Source organism: Mus caroli, chromosome 7 (assembly GCF_900094665.2).
Source record: "Mus caroli chromosome 7, CAROLI_EIJ_v1.1, whole genome shotgun sequence".
Taxonomy (NCBI): domain Eukaryota; kingdom Metazoa; phylum Chordata; class Mammalia; order Rodentia; family Muridae; genus Mus; species Mus caroli.
In genome coordinates, this window is record NC_034576.1 from 115,026,833 (window position 1) to 115,043,220 (window position 16,388).

At 47.2% G+C, this 16,388-nt stretch overlaps 1 protein-coding gene across 7 annotated transcripts in view; it reads left to right on the top strand.

The window, feature by feature from the left end:
- Nucleotides 1–16,388, top strand: part of Tead1 (TEA domain transcription factor 1) — a 222,925-nt gene that overhangs the window by 70,987 nt on the left and 135,550 nt on the right. For all 7 annotated transcript variants that reach the window (XM_021166757.2, XM_021166759.2, XM_029479285.1 and 4 more), the window contains exon 2: nucleotides 8,081–8,336. In XM_021166757.2, the coding sequence (XP_021022416.1) occupies nucleotides 8,180–8,336 (157 nt within the window). In that variant the 5' untranslated portion in view covers nucleotides 8,081–8,179. The remainder of the gene's footprint in view (nucleotides 1–8,080; nucleotides 8,337–16,388) is intronic.

Below are 16,388 nucleotides of genomic sequence, written 5' to 3' on the forward strand. Positions count from 1 at the left end.
TCATCACCAAAGGAAGTCAGGACCTGAACTCAAGCAGGTCAGGAAGCAGGAGCTGATGCAGAGGCCATGGAGGGATGTTCTTTACTGGCTTGCTTCCCCTGGCTTGTTCAACCTGCTCTCTTATAGAACCCAAGACTACCAGCCCAGGGATGGTACCACCCACAAAGGGCCCTCCCACCCTTGATCACCAACCGAGAAAAATGCCCCACAGCTGGATCTCGTGGAGGCACTTTGAAGTGCCTTTCTCTGTGATAACTTCAGCCTGTGTCAAGTTGACATACAAAACCAGCCAGTACACTGGGTGAGTCTATTTTGTAATAGACCCAGGGGGCTAGTGTCTGTCCCTCAGTGTGGTGTTCACGTACAGGCATCACTCGAGGTGTGTTCTTGAAGGTGGACTCTTCGGAAATGCTGGTTCCATACTGGGTTTAGTCAAACACATTGTACATATTTATTTTGGTATGTCTTAAAGTATGAGCTGTTGGGTTATAGAGATGTATGGTCAGCTATGAGCACTGGCTGCTCTTCTAAGGACCTAAGTTCCTGTTCCATACATGTTGGCTTTTAACTGTTGGTAACTTCACTTTTAGGGGATCTGACACTCTCTTCTGGCCTCTGTGGTCCCTGGGCATGCATGTAGTGCACACACATACATATAGACAAACACTAGTACTCAATAAAAATAAAAATTTAAAAGAAATAAAAATAAGAATTGCTTACTTTCAGATCTTAAAAGAACAAGACCATGTGTGAGTACCAGTACAGGTAGGTACCCTGGAATCTTAAAGGAAGTGTAGCATTTCCCAGAGCTGGAGTTGCAGGTGGTTGTGAGCTGCCTGACGTGTGTGTTGAGAACTGAACTCTGGTTCTCTGCAAAAGTACCACACGCTTTTAATGGGCAGGCCATCTCTCCAGTCCACTAAGTGCTGAGATATCCTGAGAGTGAACCTGACCTTCTGAGCAAGTGGGATTAGGTGGGTTACTACCTGAGAAGTGTTCATCTTTCTGCTGTTTTATTTTTAGCGTGAATTATGGCTGACCTGTCTACCTGAGCAGTGTTTGTTTGTTAGACCCGTTGGGATTCAGCGGGTACTCTTGGGCTTTTGTCTGTTAACCTTTGGGCAAGGTTGCTAGGTTTCCCCTCGAGACAGTGATGAACTCTTACTATGGTCATCTCTTGGCGCTGGAAAGATCTGCATCTGTGCTGAAGTCTATTTCTCAGGGAGAGTTGTCTGCTGGGCATATTCATTACGCTTCTCTTGCTGTGACAAGATAGCTGGCAGACACAGCTTGTGGAAGGAAGGGTTTCTTACGGCTCACATTTCAAGGGGTTAGCCCATCATGGCCAGGAAGGCACCCTGTCAGGAATTTAAGCAGCTGCTCACACCAGGTCTGCAGCCAGGAAACAGAGAGTAACAAATACGCCTTGAGCTTTCTCCTTTTTACTCAGTCCAGGACCGCAGGACAAGGATGGTACCGTCCATGCTTAGTGTGAGCCTTCCCATCTCAGGAAGTTAACCCAACCTAGATGATCTGCCATCTTTCTCCTAGACCCTGTCAAGTTGACAGTCAGTATTAACTCTCATGTTAGAGGTCGTAGACTGAGCCTGCTGTCTGCATCTTACAGTGTTCACTGTGTCTTTCTGTCAGGTTTTTGCATTGGAGAGGCTGGGTGGCATAGACTGCCTGACACTGGGTAGGTGGCTGCATCTTTTTTGAGGAATTTACAAGGGAAAGAGGAACTGCAGTCCCCTCAGATGGGGGTGGAGGGAAGGATGGGATTGCTGTTCTCAGTGGTTCATGAGTAGACAAGCTAGTTCTTGAGTAAGAGCTGTATCTTATAAAGTCAGTCAAAGGTTTCCTTGAGTTGTCACCTGGGCATATATTCAGGGCGGGAGGAGCTAGGGAATGGAGTATCTGAAGCCTTCCAGTCGGGTACTTGGGAACGGTGGACAAGTGAAGAGGTATTGGCATGATGGTGGGATTCTGTGGACAGAAAGGTGAGTTTTGAAAGGTGTAATTATGATTAGCCTTTCCTTATTGGAGCACATGACACCAAAAAGTGTTCACTGGTTGCTGCTGGCTGTGTGGCAGACGTTGCTTCAGAGACATTTCTTCATTCTAAGAGTTCGGCCCTCTCTGACAATTACACATAGTCTTTAGTTCCACCCCTCTGGCTGCTGAGCCTCACGTGATTAGGCCACTTGTCAGAAAGGTTTGTGAGTGTCTGAAATGATAGGAAAATAATTACATGCCCCACTTTACATATGCAAAAGCAATTAACTGTCATTAGTGCCCAAAATTCCTCCCTACTGCCCAGGGAGGTGAGTCAGCGAGTGTCCTCACTATTCATTAGGAATTAATTAGACTGCATGGTGATGTCAGCTGTGGACAGAGCTGGGAATCCAGCACTGCCTTCCTCCCGCCTACTAAGGATGGCCAGTCCGCCTGATAAGCCACCTATAGATTCACTCCATCTGGAACAGAGACCTAGAATCTGTGAAGCTCTGACTTAGGGCTGCTTCCTTCTCGGTACCTTCTAGGGTGGGGCTAATGCTCCAGGCTGAATTCTCCTGGGATCCCTGGGAAGATGTAGAATTGTGTCTAGATGTAGTTCCTGAGATTACATTGGAAGGAAAGTTCCTTGCCACCTTGGGTGTTGTTGTTGTTTTGAGTATAGCTTTTTTCTCACATAAAACATCTGGGCCTTTGTGAAGATCACTGTGACCTTCAAGCTGTCCAATTCGTGGTCCAGCTGAGTGTTATAAATACCTCTTGGTGTGATTCCCTTCCCCACACCCCTCTCCCTCAATGGCTCTGCCTCTGGCACCTCTTGAGCTAGTGAAGATCTTTGCTTATCAGCTCTCCACCCACTCACCCACCCCCACCCAGATCCCTCCCTCGTTCAGGTTAGCCTTACCAGTTTCCCCCCGTTTTGAAGTTCTGGGACTTCTCGGGCCACTTGGTCTTTCCATCGCTTTACCCTCTCCTGCCTTCCTTACAGCTCTGTCCTCTAGTTCTCTCTCTTCTCTGGCAGTCCAAAGAAGAGGGAACTGGAGAAAGTTAGAAGCTCCCCTAAATACAGTGTATGGTGGAAACAGCTTACCTCTTAGGATCACGACCGTATTTGTCTCCTGTATATAACTACTTGCTGTCAGTAATAATGACTGGTAGATAGGAAGTGGGACAGTCTTGTCTGCCTTGTGTTTTCTTTGACATGTGTCTAATATGGTGCCCACCCTACCCCCTATTTTCTTGTGGTATTGTGGATGACCCCAGGACCTCAAACATGTTTGCTATCCAAGCACTCCACCAGCAAGCTCCATCCTAGTGGTTTCTTTTAAATACTTGCTATTCATTGAAAATTCAGTTAGTATGAGTTTGGGGGATAGGCTGTCATGTTCTCAAAGCATGCATGCTCAGGTCATCTGGGTGATGTCCACGCCTTTATTAACTGCTTCTGTATCAGTATTGTGCCTTCACCAGTGTGAAGAAGATGTTATGGTGAGCATAATGGTCCCTTCCTCCATGTACCCTGAGGTGCAGTTAAAGGGCATAGTAACACACAGTTCTGTTATCGGCACTGTCTGTGGGAATACAAGATGATGAGTGGATGGATGAGTTGGCCCCCTTCATGGTTAACAGTGGACACTGAGGTTCATGGAATGTGGTCCTGGGTACTTAGGCAGACATCTAAATCCAACTCTTATACTGGCTTCTTTCCTGTTTTCATAGACAGTTAAGATGTTGGCTAAAACAAGGTTTATGGATTTTCTTGACCCTCATGCTCAATGACTTATTAACCTTAAGGCTGGTTTTAATGAAGGGGTAAGATGTTTTCATGGTGAGGACCTCGTGGGAACCTGTGAAGGAAACAGCACCTTCTCTTGTCACCTGTCACCCTGAGAAGAGTGGAGTTGGTGTCAGAAGTGCCTGCATTTGCTCTCCCCTCCCTTCTGTCCCAAGGCTCTTGGAATTGGCTGTGTGGGTCAAGTGTGCTCTCGACAACTCCTCCTCCCCCCATGCTCTTGTGACTCTTCTTGATGTGCTGGTGGGTTCTGGGAAAGGAATGCCTATGATGGGAGGCGGCTGTCTAGCTAATTAGCAGGCTACTTGGGTTATTCTTAACAGCTGTGCTTTAAGTGACTCAGGCTAGGACATTTCAGGAGACGAGGGGCCTACTGATGGTGTTCATGATGAATCCGAGGTCCTCCACACTAGGTAATGCTTACACACGTTTTTGTTGGTTTCAACAGTGTTTCCTTGGAGACGACCAATCACCTTGCCCAGAAGAATATGGAAACTTGAGAAAGGTTGATCTTAGGTGGACATTAGGAAACTAGTTGTCAACAATCTGAAATTTCTCTGTGGTCTTCTGAAGACTTTTAAGATGGGACTGTTTTGTCAATTGATTTCTTGACTCAGTGAGCGGTCAGGGGAGGCACTGCCCTGTTGTTTTTTTTTTTTTTTTTTTTTTTTTTTTTTTTTGGTAGGTATTTTGGCCTCATAGCATGCTGTCCCCTGGAGAGGACAGACTGGATGATGAGTGAGTGGGGGCGCATGGTTTTTCAGATGACAGAATTCTTCCTCTTATCGCTCACTTAATGTCATGGCAGTCATGCTACAGTCGCCTTTTCCCCTCTTTGGTTTGCTGCATTAGGAGAATCTAGTATCTCCACTGTGGAAGTGAAAACTTAAGCTTCAAAAAGATTAATTTAGTTTGAGCCACGTAGCTTGTGAGTGTGTCAAGTTCGGATCCTAGATCTAGTTTGAATCTCACATGAGAGAGAGAGAGAGAGAGAGAGAGAGAGAGAGAGAGAGAGAGAGAGAGAGAGAGAGAGAGAGAGAGAGAGAGAGAAAATGTGTGTGAGAGAGAATGTGTGTGAGAGAGAGAATGTGAGAGCGAGGCAGGGGTGAGATTGCGGTTGCAGAGGGAAGAGAGACTTCTTCATTCTGAATTGAGAGAAACTGCACTTTGACATTCAAAAGATGTGTGGGGAGAGAAAACATCATCAGTTCTGCAGATAATCTGTGAAACCCATTGTATTCTGTGGCGGTGGCTGTGGTGGCGGCAGCAGCAGTAGCAGCAGCAGCGTTGATATTGATGGTGGTGGTGATTCAGACCAGGTCTCACTATGTAGCCCAGGTTGGCCTTCATTTCAGGATCCTCCCAGCCCCACCTCCAGAGTACTACTTATGTGGTACTTGAGGTGTGTCCCACCGTGCCTGGCTTGATTAGATCTTAATGTTGATAATAAGCAGGTGCTTTTTTTGTATGCATTCAAATCAAGGTAGATTGAGTCGTAACCAGCCCTACAAATGCAGGATGCTCATAAAATGTGACTGATACTCTCAGAGTCACTAGAGTGACAAGGACAGTTTCTAGGATGAGGTGGGTCTGGAGCCGAGGAGTGGAATGCCAGCATGGTTATTTTGGTATCTAGTGTGGAGAGTTTTCTCAGCCAGCCCCTCCAGCCTTGTGATCGGAAACTCTCTGCCCATACAGAGGCTCATCTTACAGTTGGGTTGTAAAACCAAGGGCCTGAGCAGCCCTAGATTTTGTATCTGGTGTTTTCTGTTTCATGTCCAGAGGAGGTAACTCCATCCTACTGAGCTCTAGTAGACCCAGTTACAAGAAGTTCTTCCCTTTGCTGAACCAAAATGGAGTGTTTAGAGCTGTTTGTGTATCCTGTGTGGATAGATCAATTAATTAATGTGTGTGATACTTAGCCTTAGAAGCAACTTGAATGTTGTCAAAAAGGCTTTGCTGCTAGTCTTCTGAATGAGGCCATTCTTGGTGGACAGTTTGGCTGGTGGACAGGCTTTCCTTACCACGTAATCTTCTGAGCATCACAGAGTTGAGTTGACCCCCTCCCTTGCGATTACAGATGCCTTGCTGAAGGGTGAGCTGAGTTATGAAGGTCTGTAAGGATCCTCCGGGCTGGTCAGGCCATAGGAAATGGGTCTTCAGGAGAAGCTGACCTAAAGGATGGATAGACCCCCAGGGATGAACAGGTTAAAGTCAATGGAGGAAGTATCTTTTGACCTAATTGGCTGAACAGTTTCATCACACCAGTGTGATGGTGGGAGGTGCTAAGGAACCAGTAAGTGTCCTCCCACTGGTGACATTCCAGCATAGCCTGTGTGACCAGCTAGGGAGATGGTCTTAAGACTTTGGGTGGGGGTTTTGGTATGCTTTCTTCTGGAGACTTTATTTTTGGTTGTGAAAGAACTTTCTTACCAGTCCTGCAAAGAGCCCAGGCCCCTCAGCCCTCACTGTGCTAAATTCCATCCCTTTCCTATACTAGGTGAGCCCCCACATGCCTTATGTTTATCTTTAAATACAGCTTCCTTGAGTGAATTTATTCCACTGTGATCTGTCCTGGCTTGGCCTATGGTTTCACATGTTGTGTGCATTGTTTTGTGTTTTGGCGGAGAGGCCAGCCACTATCAAAGCGTTCCCTCCTAGTCTCGTAATTTCTCCAGTAAGCAATCACTATGGTGGTTACAACTTAGCTCAAATTGTATAGAACTCTCAGATCCCAACCCAAAATGTAATCATTTAAAAATTCTAAAGGCCCACGAGGCAGGCACCAAGAGTTCATCTTGAGGCCAGTCACGAAACCCTTTCCTAGTTTCATAATTTATACCTTGACACTGGCATATTTTCAAGTCCTGTGTAAGCTTGTGTGTGTTGGTAAGGGGCTGTCAGTATCTTGCTGACGTGTTCTCTGAATGATGGCTTGGCGGTAACAGTTGAAACTAAGCATGCTAATTTTTCTTTAAGGCAAATGCTGCCAAACTGAAGAAGGTCAAGGTGAGGAGCCCAAAGCCACCCGTCAGTTAGAATATGAATTTCACAATATTCAGAGTTTCTGTCCCTGGGGTCTGTTGAAATGCACAGACTGGGAGAACAGCTGAGAGGATGCAGTTGGTAGAGGCAAGAGAAGCTGACAGTGCCCTGGAGCATGGACATGCTTTCCTTTGGTTTCTTGTGTTGAAATGCTGCAGGAATGTAAGGGGGCAGCAGGGATCACATGATAGCCTCCCTGCTCAGCACACCATGGCTCCTTTCTCACTTTCTCACCGTTCCCCAGGTCTCTTTGTCCTTCTTTTGGGGAGTCCTTTGCATTAATGATCTGATGTGGTTTTCACAAAGCAATATTGATATGTTAGTGTGCAGCCAGCAGGGAGTACTGGATTTGATCATTTTCAGGTTGGTGTCAAGCCATTTGTTTAGAAAGCTTATCCCCTTGTGACTATAGGGGGTGTGTACAATTGAAGGGGAATGCATCTACATCTTGGAGAAAGATTTCTTGTGGTTCTGTTATCTTCATTGCCCTAAAATTTAAGGAAATATTGCGCCACAGTTTCCATGTAATCAGGAATTCAGAGTATGCTACAGGGCTGGCTGTTGCCCCATGGGGATGGGACATTCCCACAAGAATGGCAGGTATAGGAGGGGACAAGACTGGTCTCTGTTTCATATAGGGTTAGTGTTTAGGACCCAGTGACCTGTCTCCACAGGGTAGCATCCTCAAAGATCGATGCCTACGTCTGGGTCAGCTGGCATCCTACCTCAGTAGGACAAGGTCTGCAGCACTAGAGTGCCCTCATCTCTTCTGTCTCTCACTCCTGCATCTTGATGGCCTTTATTGAGGTGGCTTAGCATTTCACTTAAGTTGTCAATTTCTATAGTGAGTTTGACATCTTTTATTTTCTTATAAACTTGTTCTGCTATGGGGACTTGGCTACCCATGAATACAGGACTATTTTTGTAAGGTGTGGGCACTTAGCAACAGGTTTTCACATGATGGGTAGTTAGTTCTGAGTGAGTGCCATCATTGGTGAGAATTTTCTCTTATCCAGGAAGATGACCCAGCTTCAGTCAGACATTAATGTTTTTGTAGGGTACTTAACATGACACAAGGAGGACAAAATCTTCTTGGGATCTCAGAATTCCATATTCTCCTCCAGGAATTATTGTCCATGTAACACTGTTGATGACTTACTGTGCAGCTTGTAGGAGCAGTACATTGATGGCACCCCCAGCCTTACACGGTTTTATGATTTCTCTTAGGTTTGTTTTCTTGAAAAGGCTCCAGGCTTCGGCTTGGAAAACCCAACCGCCAAAATTGAGCCCAGCAGCTGGAGCGGCAGCGAGAGCCCTGCCGAAAACATGGAAAGGATGAGCGACTCGGCAGATAAGCCGATTGACAACGACGCGGAGGGCGTCTGGAGTCCTGATATTGAGCAGAGTTTCCAGGAGGCCCTGGCTATCTATCCGCCATGTGGGAGGAGAAAAATCATCTTATCAGACGAAGGCAAAATGTATGGTAAGTGGCCTGGAACATTCCTTTCAGGGCCTCCAGCCTGCCGCAGTGGGAGGGGATGTTCTCTGAAGCCAGCCCAGTTGCTCTTTGTAGAATGACATTTGGCTATCCCAGGGACCAGGGCTCCACTACAGAGGAGGATCCTGGGATATCATCCCTTGGGGGTTTTCTCTTCGTGCTTGACAGGCCTTCTGGCAGATGCTCTCAAGGTTCACGTGCCACGGTGGCATACGTGCAGGAGGGAACAAGTTCTTCAGCGTGCTCCCTTTATCTCCAGGGAGCACGTCATTCGGCTCCCCATAACTGGCGTCGAGTGGGACGGAGTCTCTTGAGTCCTTCCCACCCTTGCAGGAAGATCCCATGCTTTAGATTTGTATTTGAAATCTATTCTTTTTTATTGACTGGGGATGTGGTTGTTCCTAGCAGCACAGACCTCTAGGTTTAATCTACAGCCTTGGGAAACGGGGCAGGGCAGTGCTCCCCTGTAATCCCAGCACTCAGGAAGTGGAGCTAGGTTGACCAGAAATTCAAGGTCTACATAGAGAATTTTGGCCAGCCTGGACTTCATGAGACCCTGCCTCAACATTATGTCCCTCTAAAAATTCTGAAATCCCCCACTACAGGATCAGCTTGTACTGGCCAGATAAAACACACACAGGCTTGATTGGCCTGTTTCCATTCTTGCTTCCAACTTGCAGTTGAATGGCTAGTTGAGAGGTTGTTGTGTGTCCTGTCCTGTCCCAGCTTCCCCTTCCTATGACTGTCCTCTGATTAGTTTTGGGGGGAGCTACATGAGGCGAGGAAGTCAGGCCCAGCTTTCCAAATGGCTCTGGTTGCCGACAGCAAATGTCCCCACCCTAGCTGGTGTGAAGCTTCCCTCCGCAGGTTTGGGGCATTCTCTTTCCAGAATGCTCCCAGCTGCAGACCTGTGGGGTTTTTTTTGGCTATCTACCTTTAGGAAGGCAGGTGGCAGGTGGTCACTTGTACATAGTGCTTGTCTAACTGAGTTGACAGAGTTTGTGTTGTCACCAAGTCTAAAGAGATGCAGCCAGCATAAATTCCACGAACACTGGCTCATCCACTACCCGAGGCTCTTAACTCAACAGAGGAGTGATTTATTTCTCAGTAATTCCCACTATTTCTGTAATAGGGTGTTGTACCTTTAACCCTGCGTGTCTCTGTCAGGAGCCCAAGGAGGCTGTGCTCAGACCAGCAAAGGCTTCTGAGGGGAGAGCAGATGGTAGCACAGCTGCCACCAGCTGTGCCCCGCCTGCCCTCCCCCTTCACCACGGATGATGTAATGGAAACAAAGACACTTTTGCTTTCTGTGGCACTGAGCCTCTCAGCCTGTCATGCACTCGGGAGTGAGAACCCAAACTTGTGGCATTTGTTTTATGCTCTTGTGAGTTTCTGCTGTAGCCAGAGAATCCTCTTTTTATCTAGGGTAGTGAAGTCGGGCCGAAACCGCTCAGCTGCTGCGGGTGGGCAGTTTGCAGGCTCAGGCTTCAGGTATCCTGCGTCCGTCCTTTCTTCCTTGTCTTCTCCTTCCTCAGCTTTCCCTTGAAGCGCAGCTTTGAGATGTTGCATTGTGAAGCCCCCACTTCTTTGCTCACAAGTTGTTTTAATCTAAATTAATGGTGTAAGATATTTGGTGGTATACACCTATAATCCCAACAACACTCAGGAGTCTAAGGCAGAAGGAGAGTGAGAATTAGAGCCAGCCCAAGCTATGTAATAAGATCGTGCCTTTGAAAACTGTTTTTTTTCCCCTCCATTGAGATTTTCCTTTGTAAATAGTTGCCCACTTTGCCTATAACTCAATTGTAAACTTTTTATGTGAAAATGATTTTTAAGATCTCTTGCTGAGAACTGACTCCATGGAAGCCTCAGATTGGAGTTATTCTAGCAGCCATTAACCTGATCACATTTGTGCTTGCTGTTAATGTAGTTTTGGGCTCCTGGGAAAGATGGTCAAATAAATGAGGACAACAGGTCCTTGGGGACTTGCCATCTTGGATAGTGTGGTTTTGAGGGGTGGAATTCAGCAGGGTGATTAGATATTGATAAGTTTGGTGTTGGCTGTGGGATATGTGTCTAGGACGAGGGTAACTCAGTTCCCAGTACCTCCCAGTTGTATCTGTTTTTGAGTATGGGTGTCTTTCTCCTTAAGTCAACACTATCCGATTACTGTCTGTTGATGGCTAGCCAGATTTAAAATGAGGCAACCATTTTTCCTCACTAGGGAGGAAGAGTCTAGTACGGTTGTGGGTTTCACAGGGCAAGAGAGTACACAACCTGCAGGGTTTTGTCCCCTGATCAGGAAGACGTGGGTTTTCTTCATTGGACTTGCAGTATCTCCATCTGTCCAGGGAGGAAGCACTCCTTGGCTCCCTATCTTGCCTCAGGCTATCTTGGAGGGAAGTGTGGTAGTTTCTGGGCTAGCAGAGTTGGAGACTGGACCTCCCTTTAGGGGATCTGCTTTAACTTTGTCAGGGACTTTTGAGGTCAGAGAAAGTTGACTCTCCTTATGGCTACCTCAGCCAGTTGGAGACAGAGTCCTGTGAGCCCATGTAAGGCCAGGGTCACCCTTTGTGATCAAGCTTTTGCTATCACATAAACAAATCTTAATATTTTATTTGACCAGTAGTCAGCAGTCTCGAGAGCATCCTTTTTCTCTAAGACCTTTGAAAATGAATTCTCTGTGAAGTCAGTCAAAGTCATAGCCAAGTGAAACACCTGGTGAGTCTTCCTCGAGGATTTCATTCCTCCATTTCTGAGTATTTCTGAGTTCTCTGGGTTGTCACTAGTCCCGAAACACTGGAAGAGGCAAGGTCAAGTGATTTATTTTGGTAATGAGATTTTCATCATGGTTGGCAGGAGAGTAAACGGAGAGTTGTTTATGATAAGCTTTTGTCCCTTGGAAGAGAAATGGCTTAATTTTCTGTTACCTTGGACGTTGGGCAGCTGAGACTGTGTAGCCGTCCGCCTGCCTGCCTCTGTGTGCCTGGACATTTTCTGTGTTCCCTGATGTACAATGCTTGCTCTTGGCTGCTGCCTCTGACTTTGCTCTTAAGATGCACAGGCCTTCCTCTTTCCCCTTTCATTTCTTAGCCCATTTTTACATAGCTGTGTGTTTCTTTTTCTGGGAGGTAGAGAGGGAGGATGGGATGGGAGGGAAGTTTTTAGGGAATGTGCTTCTCTGAAGTTGGATTTTAGGGGAGTACACCACAGCTGAAAACAAGACTTTACCCCCAAAGAAACAAAAAACCCCAAACTGTGATCCATGGGAATACCTGCGTCTGTTCCCTCTGTAACTGAAGACACAGTCTGGCAGTGTGGTCACATGTCCTCGGAATCCTTCAAGGGTTGGGACAGAAACCAGTTTGCAGTGATTGTGTGCCCTAGAGGCAGACAGGTGCAGCACTTAGCAGTTTAGACTGTGTAATTAATATGAATCCTGGCCCGGCACTTTTAGGTCTCAGGCTTTGGGCAAGTTGCCTTAGTTCTGTTTCAAAGCCTGAAGCGCAAAGGAGGGTGCTAAATAGACCCAACTTCAGAGGATTGTCACAAAACGTAACTGAAGTCATTATTATGTGGGGTTGCCTACTGTGTTTGAACAGCATCTTGCATACAGTTGGGTGCTAAGTAAGTGTTTGTGAACTGAAAACAAAGCAGGAGCGTCTGCCTTTGCTGACTAAAGGCTCTGTACGTTCTATGCAGCTGACATTCCTGAGAGCTCTCTGAGGTGCTGTGGTGATGAAGGGGTTGGGTGAGAGGGACAGCATAAGTCTGAGGATAAGATGGCTGGAAGGTGAAGGTCTAGGTCTGTCTAACTCCAAAGCCTGGGCCACCCCCACTGTGCTTTCTGTTCTTCCTTGGTAGAGGCCATTGCACATCAACCCAGCAAATCACTGTTGAGCGCCAAGCTGTATGCCAGCCTCATGCTTGGGATTGCCAGCATGAGAGCTGGGGACCAGACAGACACAGTCATGTCCCTGCCCTCACAGAGCTGTCACAAGTTCACTTGCTGGCCACTGACCTGAGGTCAGGGCTGCCTGCCAAAGATTTCTGGGAAGTCTGAGGACGCTTTGAAGATGGTCACCTTCCACTTAGCCTTTTGAAGCCTGTTCTTGGCTACCAAAGTCCAGGACACCTGGCCTGCTGCTGGCAGGACGAGAGCACAGCAGGGAGGGTCCAGATCACAAGGCTGGCCCTAGTGCTGGCCAGGAAGACGTCTGGAAGGTTCTAGTGTCCTAGGTCGCTGCAGGCTGACTGGGCACAGCCATTGGTAGGCAGTGGCTTCTCCTGAGCACAGATGCCCGCACCGCACCCTTCTCCTTGAGAAGAGCTGGGTGGCAAGCAGGGTACCCCATTTCCAGTTGTATGTGTGGTTATTTTTTTCCTGTGGTGCTGGGGATTGAGCCCAGGATCTCATGTATGCAAGACCAAGGATTCTGTTAAGTGATCTACTGGGGGAGGGGGGCATTGTTTCTTGTTGGGATGGATGCTAGACCTACTACTGGTCAGTCCTAGAGAGCAAGTTAGTTCAGGAAGTCAGGGAAGATGTATGTGTGCCTCTACTCCATTCCTGACCTATGCCTTGCCAGTCACACACATGCTATGGGATTGCCTGCTGGCCTGGTTGGTGTTCAAGAGGAAGGGACTTGCTTAGTGAGTCAGGATATCAGCAGGAGAGGGCACACAACTATGTGCCAGTCAAACGTCTTGGTGGCAGGCGGGGGATGCTGTTAGTCCCCAGGTGCTGCCCAGCCCTGAGAAGCATTTAAGGAGAAACAGGGCTGTCTGTGCTTCCACAGGAAAACAACTCTCGTGGTTCATTTTGGGGATGAAGAAGACTGAGTCTGTGGAGCTCTCAGAGTCCCTTGCATATAAATGACTCCAGTGAACCAGTCACTGGTCGCTGGAAAGTGGCTCTCCAGGCCTGAGTTGAACATAACTCTTGCTAGTTCTTCATCTGGGCATCCTATGGAATCTTTGACCTTTTTTTTGACCTGCTGTTTCATGCTGATTGGTTAGACTAAAACACAGAGCTTTACCGTGGAACAAGCAGGAAACCGGGACTCTGTTTCCTGCAGGCTTGTTGTAGGGTCAGACACACTGAAGTAAGTATCTTCAATGCTTAATGCTTATGCTCTGAGAACTTCTTCCATGGGAAGAAATGCTGGGAAAGGGGAAGAGAAGAAAAAACCATTTGCTTATTTTGTTGCATATATGAGGGCAGAGGAGCTCCTGGTGTTTTTGTTTGTTTGTTTGTTTTGTTTTGTTTTGCAGCTAGTGTTTGCAATTCTTCATCGAAGTATTAGGGAGGTATTCTGATTTGAATAGGGACACAAGGGGAGGGAGCCAGGGTGAGTTCTAGATGAGTAATAGGGGATTTTGACCCAGCTTGGTTCCTGTGAGACTAGCCAGTGTCATAAGTATTATGATTGGGAAGTAATGGGGAGGGTTGGGGGCAGGCATTCAGAAATTTATTCCCAAGGTGTGTGGCTTAGGAAGTGATGAGGGAAGAAAAGGATAAAGAAAAAGCTAAGTCATTCTCAAGTTCTTCTACTTCTTAATGTCTTTGCCGCGACAATGGACAACCAGGATCCAGCAGACTCAGATGTAGATGTCACTGAGGACTGCAGTGTGCTCTGACCATGAGTGGGGAAACATGGGGAGTACGGAAAATGGATGACCTGTTTGAATTGCCTTAGAATGGGGTTGTCTTGCTTAGTCCTCCTAACAACCCAATGACAAACTCTAGGACTCTACATTTTGCAGCTGAGGAAGCTTCAGGTCACTAGCAAGGTCAAGTTATTTTTTTCAAGGTTACCCAGCAAAGAAGCTGTGAAATAGACATTTACAAGCAGGCTGGTCAATTACAACTAAGCATGCAATGGAAGTATATTTTGTTCTAGAGATACACCAGTTGGGGAGGGGGAGAGAAAATGATGGGGAATTTCCATATGTATATTTGAGAGTAGGTGAGTTAGCAAGTGAGAATGAGAGACAGGCAATTACCTGCTCTAACTCTGAATTTTGGGGAAAGAATCACTTAATGATTTTCTTTGGATTATAGACCTCTTCCTGGCCAGAGATGGTGAAGGCATATTTCTAGATAGTCGCAGGGTTATAGTCGATAACTTCACACAAATTAGCCTTGTTCATCTGTAGACATTGACAGGAGACTTCATTTGACTTGTGGAGCCTTAATTCAGAATGGTGGGATGAAGGGGTGGGTTCCTTACTGTGAAATAGCATGATTCAGCAGGAAAATGAGTGTGCCAGTTGGGCACCTGCTACAAACGCTGCCATGTAGCTTGGTACAGTGTGGTAGAGGGCACGCACACCATACCAAGATGGCTGGCGCTCATTCTGAGTGAAAACCTCTGTGGTGTTTTAGGAAGGGTAACATGGCTTAGTCCGTGTGTATGACGCCAACACGGCAGGCAAAGATGAGTTCAGTGGCTCTTACAGTCTTCCCCTGGTTTTGGTGCTGAATGTGGCTTGGGGATGGTTTATGTTTTCAAGGTGGAACCCATCGAACTGGCTGACTGGAAGTGGCTTGTGAAAGAATAGGTTTATGCTGGGGTTGTCTTCCTGGGTGATGGGGAGGTAGGTGGACTATGAAATGAGATGGGGAGTGGAGACAGGAGAGGCAGGTTTGGGAGAGGGTGGGAAGGAGGTGCCTTGCATCATATGGTTGTCCCAGGTATCTGTCAGTGGGGCTTGCCCTGCGGGGAGTTGGGGACTTAGAGCTCAGGCCAGGACGCCTGCTGCTGAGAAGTAAGCCCTCCTACTGGAGCAGTGGTGGCAGCCGCTTGTGTTCCCAGGTTAGCTGTTTGGCAAGGCCAAAACTGGTGTGGATTAAACGTTACATTTGTATTGTATTGTACACACACGTGTAGAAAGCTCAGGCTAACTTGTGGCCGTCCGTTCGTCCCTTCCACCATGTGGGTCTACCAGGCTCGGAAGGGCAAGCACCTTTACCTGCTGAGTAATCTTGCAGGCTCCTGGCGTAGGTTTTAAATAAAATGTCTAGAGTTGTGGGGGGAGAAAACAGATTGCTTCCTATGGGTTCCCTCCTTCCCAGGTTTCCTTTCTGTCTTTCTGATAGGGTCTTACATGGCCTGAACTTACTATGTAGCTTGGAACCATGACCTTAAACTTCTGTTCCCCTTGCCTTTACTTCTCTAGTGCTGGGATTACATGACTGGATATGCCCAGTGTCCAGTGCTGGAGTTGAACCTAGGCCTTGTGCATGCTGTATGAGTGCTCTGCAGAACTACACCCCAACTCCAAGATTGCCACCACTCCCCCGCCCCCATTTTAGAAACAAAGGAATGGTCCATGGTTCCTCTACCTGATTATCAGGAGCAGAAACTTGAGGAACTGAGCAGGGAAGGGGAGGGATGGGACAAGCGCTTAAAGAGTCTCTGTCCTTGCTCTGAGCACTTGGGTGTGTTGCTTGGTCATTGAGGTTTGAGAACTGTAGGGCTCGATAGCAGTTTAGTTTTGCAAGTTGGTAAAAGATCCAGAGGAACACAGTGGCTCCTGACCTCATGTTTCTAACAGAGTTGATTTCTCCATTCAGTCTCTCTTTACCCACCAGATACTTGATCATGGCCCAGGCTTTGAAATGCAGTGAGGTGGTGATCTTGGCCCATAGGTGGAAAGAGATAAGATACCTTGGGTGGCTATCAAGTTAAGAGAAGACTTAACTTTGAGGGCAGGGACAGGTTTGGCCATACGTTGAGCTGGGCGAGAGGTTTGTAAATTAATGGCATTTTTGATGGACCGATGGCCAGAAGGGACTTTAGAGGGTAGGGTTGCTTCTGTTTCCAGGTGCAACACTGGAGAGGGCTTGAGGGATGACAGTGATTAGGCCATATGGCTAAGCTGGCCCATAAGCTGTGGAGAAGTGGAGCAGGCCTATTACAACTGTGGGAGAATGGGGCCTGGACAGGCAGAGCAGAATTGCTGGCCAAACCATGAAGGGCCCAAGGGAAGTTGGAGGCTAGTACTTTCTTCAGGGTTTCTCTGTGTAGTCGT